The following is a 6,632-nucleotide window of genomic DNA, read 5'->3' as shown; positions in this document are numbered from 1 at the left end:
ATAGGCTTATGTTATTTTCTTTGAATGGTTATTAAATAATGTACATGCTTTTTAAAGGCCATGCGAATCTGAAGATGTAGACTGACAGGCGTATTCAGCTGAGTGTAGCGGTATAGCCTGAATTCCCCTATGAACAAATCATCACATTGAGGTTTGGCAGACATTATTCGATCCGTGTGGGATATGAAGGTGCAGCAGCGGCAGTTGATTGCATCATGTTTGTAATATAACAAATGTTAGCCTTGTAAATGAATCTAGCATCCAGACACACCAATATCAGCAATTGTGTGTTTTAGGCCTAATCATACTAAATAAACACATACAGTGGTGATGAAGCTATGTGCTTGAAACTGTGTGTTGTTGTGTGCCCTGTACCAACATTGGCTGACAAAAGTTATCGGTGTGTTCACATCAGCCTCTGTCGGTTTGAGCGGAAGGAATCTGATTTGCGTAGCAATGCTCTTGTTTTTGGATTGTACAGGAAAACACAAACGAGACAATAAGGCCTTCCACGTGTTAATTATTTAAGTCACACAATTAACGAGGACTGTCCTGGGATTCACTCATCCAGGACTATCTGCTCCACTCGGCAGAGACAAATTAGGCCTCGGATAGAATCAACGGGGTTCTCAGTGCAGGTTTGGGCTATAGGGCTCGGAATATGCAAATAACATCATAGGCTATATAACTAGCATTGATGTAGGCTGCCTACAACTAACTAGGTCTATAGGACAAATGAAAAACAAAAATGAACCTATGTGGGGTACTTATAGGGTAATTCTGCCACTTTTCAACCTCATACTCTATATCAAGCACTAAACCAGTGTCTATGTGAAAACAGCGCATTTCTATGATTTGTGATTAAAAAGATAAGAAGAAAGGTAATAAAACATGCTTTTCTGTGACATCACAGGGTAGGATTAAAGTTTTTTTTAACAGTGATTTTCAAAACCTGCAATGAGTTTGTAGCCAGAGGGAGGGTATTTTCTTGTTCCCCATTTCACCGTGAATCTTATAGCTTTTCAAAATCACTGTTTAACTTTTGATGACGTCATGGGGTATAACTTTCGAACTTTATGTGTTTCTGCAAAACCTCGAAATGTGCCTTCTTCACAAATGTAGACACTGGTATTGTGCTGGAGATAATGAATATGAGTTTGAAAAGGGGTGGGATTTCCCTTTAAAGAGCGGCCAGGTCACCCCTGAAACAAGCATGCACTATGACTTTAGAACAGTGACTCGGAGCGCCAGAGGATAGTGATCTAAAAATGACTGTATTTTTTTCTAATCTTTTTAAGCATTTTGTAGGATACATCCTGAACTGCATGACTGCCAGATAGCTTGATAAAGCTATTATTCACGATTCTTTCATTTATATCTTATACGTGCTGTTCCAGAGCCAACACCAACAGTTAAACTCGATACACAGCTAACCTTGATTGTAAATGGTTATTTATATATAATTTATACGCATCAATTGGAGTACGGTTCAATTATAAATAAGTAATTGACGCAGTGATGTACTACATTCTTTGTTAGGTCAGCATACCGGCACATGCCTTTCGATAGTAGGGCAAAATATTTGTCAATATTGAGAAAGCACATTCATTATAGGCTATGGGTGAGGAGTTTCTGTCCTGAATGCAATATTCAGAATTAAACGACTGCATTTAAAGCCTGTCATATACCAGAACTTTGGAGTCCAGTAATAGTTTAAATAATCCTTAAAAGCGCCCACATGGTGTTGTTTTTTTACCCCAAATTGCTAATAATGGTTGTAAAGATACTGCCTAACACTTTTTATTTAATTAACCTTCTCTAACGCACAAGTCAATTATTCAAATTCCCCCAAATAAGCAGATATTACAAACAATTCACACATGTATTTAGTAAAATTTGATTGACTTTCCTGTTTTCATGTTTTTAAAGTTATTTTCCTGTGACACTCAGAGGCTGAGAAATTGGCGATTGAGCTCATCTGACATGCCAGTAACCTAAAATGGCAGCAATATTGGCGATAGTGGCGCTGGTGCCAGACTTTCAGCTCTAACTTTGGAATGCTATGGGCTGTTAACTCAATTAATTGTAAGATAAATATTAATTCATATTTTTGAGATGTAGGGGCTGCCAAGTCCCCTAGGGGACAAATCTGGGGTGGCTCCATAGGCCTATATCTTTTGCAACAAGCTATTTTGATTGTATTGCTTAAGTGTAGCTGCTGTTAGTGATATTATGCTGCCATTGTTTTTTTACATTTATTTTGTATCACTATTTCTATTGTAACATTTCCTCATTCACCTCAGTCTATTTCGTCCTTAGTGACAACCCTCCTGATGTGTCACATCAAAAAGTTTCGTCTGCTAACAGAATGATTGTATTGAATTGCTCCGAGGGGAGAGGACCCGGGCGCATGTTGGACAACACTATCATTTCCTTCTGCGCGAGGAGATATCCTTCTTAACAAACATACAAAAATCAATAGTATCATAACAGCTGGTATTTATTATTCATTAATAACGAGTTTTACAGGCATGAAACCACCTGCTGAACACGAGGGAGAGCCCTGGAACCCCTGACATTTTCTGGACTGATAAACTATGTCAGTCAACGTCTGTCATGTCTCTCTTCTTTCGCATCTGACTGCAGAGGCTCCACACGGACTGCAGGGTCGGGATAAACTAGCTGGGACTCAATGATTATGCACACATGTGGAAAGGACTTGTCAAAATAAATTAGAAGCTGATATTCATAATTTATTGATTACCAATGCATTTCTTCCAACGGTTGTAGTAAACTTTACATTCTGAAATTTCCTCTAAATGTTGTTTCGCTTCAAAGTGATAGTCCAGTCTTATTGGCCTGAATCTGACTGCATCAACGAATAAATAAACTATTGAACATTTTATGGTGCCATCCTCAGTTTAACTTTAAATAATTCAAAGAAAATTGTATTTGGTCTGATGTCCGTCCTTACGTTCATGACCTAAACCCTTGAAGGCCCCAGTTTATGACGAGACTTGGGTCTATTTCAAAGTTATTTTAACGTCCGAGGAATGAATTGTTTTCTTCTTAACGTTTGATGTGGGATTTTCTATAGGTACTAGGGAAAAATGTAACGTCATAATAACACATGGACTAACCTAGACTAATATATGCCCTCCCAATGATTACTTATTCTAACTAAGTGGTATTTCTTATTCAATCAGATCAATAAAACAACTGATTCTGAATTAAAAAGGAGCATAATAAAGTAAACATTGATCAACATCGAATTGAATCATTCATATGATCATTTGATTTGATAATTGACGTAGCTTTTATAAAGTCCTGTCCATAGCCCACTCAGAAATAGCTTAAAATGGTTCCACAACTGATCCGTCAACCTCCCACCCCGAGTGTGTTCTCCCATTTCAAAGAACCAGATGCTCTCCATTCTAACAGACGAACAGACATCGAATTGAGACTGTTGATATATTTACTTCAAAAAAACTGATAGGAGAAGATGAGGTAAAACGTGCATGGTTTATTTTAGTTTCTGTCGCTTACACAGAACACAGACACATTTAAGCACACCTTCACAAATGAAATATACGTTGTATTTTAAATAAGTTAAGTTAAAATAAAATAAATAAATAGGTAAATAATAGTAAACCAAACTAAGTAAAACGGTAAAAAATATAAATAAGTCAACAATTCCTCATGTTTAGAATATCTACAAAGTGCACTGAACTCTGGGAATACAATATAACCAATATTTCCATTAATTTGCCAACATTATTATTATTAATAATAATAATTTTTAAAAGAACAAAAATATTTTCGTTTTCATGTGAGGACATAAAATGGACGTTGTACAAAGTAATTATTCAAAATAATTTGATTGTCAAAGCATCATTGCAGTGAAATTAGTACAGACATACACCATGTTTTCTTTCTGTGAGTCATCTAATTCAACCATTACTTCGTGGATGAAACAAAAAAACGAAGAAAGGATTAGTTTTTTGTGTTTTATACTCCTACAGTCCAAAATGACCATGAATGTGCCAAAACTAGCGTAATGAGGTAGACAGATAGTAGACTATACTGTGTATGTCCGCGTGTACGTGCGATTGCCCGTGTGTATGTTCTCTTATTGCAATGCATTCAGATGGGCTTTTAGAACTATTAACTCACAGCTAACGCCCTACAAGTAAACCATGCAATGAATGATTACAACTATACCCCCGTGTTACGGAGAGCCAACCATCTCTGAGACACATACAATGACGACAACATTACGCCCTAAGCATCAGTTATCTTCTGCAAACAACAATTCGGTTTTTGAAAAAAGAACGAAATCGATGCGCTCTTCACACACAAGTGAAATGTAGCCTATTCACAAATATGTACAATGATAAATATAAAATAGTTATTCTGACTCAAGAGAATAATAACAATTATTATTCGATTTCCATTTTTGTACAATAATTGCCATGAGTTAAGAGGTGGTATTTTCTCTTTTCCGCCTCCATGGAGTATAATGATGTCGATCTCCTATTTCACTGTATTAATCGACGTTCAGTTTTCAATTCCAACAGGTATACGTTTTGCCCCGCTGGATGTTGGTTGTCAAGTCTTTATCCCAATTCAAAGGAACGAAACCCATCTTGTCTGCTAGCCTCGATGGATCGTAGCCGTTTGCCTATTTGCTTCGGATTTGTCTATTCGAGGAAAGTTTTGCTCTGTATTTTCCTAGTGTGTCGCAGAAAACTTCATCCTTTTCTGCTTTTGCCTCTGATTGCAAAACCACACCCTGACCACGTTCTTTTTCAGGTCCAGTTTCTCGGCTATTGCTGCAATCTTCTCAGACGAGGGCCTCGGCTGCACGGCGAAATATGCCTCCAAGGAGCGCTTCTCCGGAGCAGCGATGGAGGTACGTTTTCTCTTCTTGTCTCCTCCGTTGAAAATCTCTGGCTTGGTCATTTTCTCCCGCTGCGCCCTCTCCGCCTCCTCCAGCCACGCTTCCAGGATGGGTTTCAGGGCCACCATGTTGTTATGAGACAAGGTGAGGGATTCGAACCTGCAAATCGTGCTCTGACTGAGGCAACCGACCCCGGGGATTTTAAGGTTCGCAAGGGCCGAGCCCACGTCCGCCTGCGTCACCCCCAGCTTGATCCGCCTCTGCTTGAACCGCTCTGCAAACGACTCCAGCTCCCGGGGGTCTGGCTCTGAGTCCACGCCGCCGCCCAGCGAGGTGTGCGAGCCCATGCTGTGGGGGTGCATGTTCATTGCCTGTTGGTGGTGGTGGTGCTGCTGCATGTGATTTATGGCGGACATGTGAGCGTGTGGATGGGAGGCAGTGGAGCAGACGTCGGAGCCGGGCATCCCTCCCAGGGAGACAGACATGCCGGGGGTCAGGTGGTCCAGCAGGTCGCCATCCAGACCCTGAGAGCCCTGGTGATGGGGGTGATGGTGGTGGTGGTGCGAGGTGAGCACGGACGGGTGGTGGAGGTGGGCCGAGGATGAGGTGGGGGTGCAGGCCATGCTGGTCATCGTGGTCATGGTGTGGTAGGTCGCGTCTGGTTTATAAGGGTGGCTCTTTGCGATATCCACCGCTGCCAGCGCTTCCGCCCTCTGCAGTAAAGTCTCATCGAAGCCGGCGAAGATGTTGCTCTGCAGCTGTGAGATGGAGAGGAACAGGGGAGGCAGAGAGGGGAACGGTTAATAAGGCACATTTCTTAAAATAAATTGTCCAAATATCCAAACGGATGAGTTCATTTCATATCACTCAAAGACTATATCAGCCTAGTATCATCCAAATATTCAACCGTCACATTTGATTATTCGTTAAGGATGAACCTTTCAAGATAAATAATTTCTCTGCACCTTGTAATGAGAAGAGTTTGACATATGAGCAATACGAAATATCTGATCAGGCAAATCACATTATTTGGCATATAATATATAAGCGTTTAGCGTTCGGGTTCACCCAATTCTCCATTTCCCACGCATGCTCGCCTTCATTTAAGGCTACTTTTCATTATTTGTAATTGGATCATTTGAATGTGACGATAACTCACCGAGTGAGTGGGCATGCATGCCCTCCGGATGGCCTCTGAGGTTGATTGCAGAGGCGTGTATTTGGGCTCGTGCAGTATGGGGTGCATACTGAAAGGTTGTTTGCTGTTCATTGACATCATGATTGCAGAAGTTAGTGAGGGTCGTTGTCCGTCTTCCTCGTTTTGCTCCGTGTTGGCCCGTTGTCACTAGAATCTTCTCAGGATTAAACAAATTGATAGAATGGTCGGTCGGTTGGTTGAGGTGATGGTAGTGATGGTAATGATGACAGGTTTAAACCTCCTGTCTTCTCCCCTGTAGATCTCTCTCTATCCAGTCAGACTCCTCTGCTTTTGGCTGTAAATGTCTGTATGTAGTATGGATACCTAGCAGCCACCTATTAAATAACGTCTTACTGGCCCCGCCTCAAAGATGGGTAATCGCCCCCTCCTTTCCCTATTGTCTCCAAATGTTACTGGGAAATGTGTGTGTAGCCACACCTCTTGAGGGCAAAACCACCACCCACTCCAATGCAATGCGTTTGAAGTCTGGATTTTGACAGGTGCAATGTTATTGGCTGGTTGTCATACGGACAA

General features: G+C 41.0%; 1 protein-coding gene across 1 annotated transcript; it reads right to left on the bottom strand.

Moving 5' to 3' along the window:
- Positions 1-3,522: 3,522 nt before the first annotated feature.
- LOC124009900 (brain-specific homeobox/POU domain protein 3-like) lies at positions 3,523-6,392 on the bottom strand. The gene is made up of 2 exons (XM_046322143.1): positions 6,060-6,392; positions 3,523-5,658 (listed from the first exon to the last, which is right to left on the bottom strand). The coding sequence occupies exons 1-2, from the start codon at positions 6,177-6,179 to the stop codon at positions 4,732-4,734; spliced, it is 1,047 nt and encodes a 348-aa protein (XP_046178099.1). The 5' UTR covers positions 6,180-6,392; the 3' UTR covers positions 3,523-4,731.
- Positions 6,393-6,632: the final 240 nt, after the last annotated feature.

Source organism: Oncorhynchus gorbuscha, linkage group LG02 (genome assembly GCF_021184085.1).
Source record: "Oncorhynchus gorbuscha isolate QuinsamMale2020 ecotype Even-year linkage group LG02, OgorEven_v1.0, whole genome shotgun sequence".
NCBI lineage: Eukaryota > Metazoa > Chordata > Actinopteri > Salmoniformes > Salmonidae > Oncorhynchus > Oncorhynchus gorbuscha.
The sequence above is the reverse complement of the archived record's forward strand: the minus strand, read 5'-3'. Positions and strand labels throughout refer to the sequence as shown.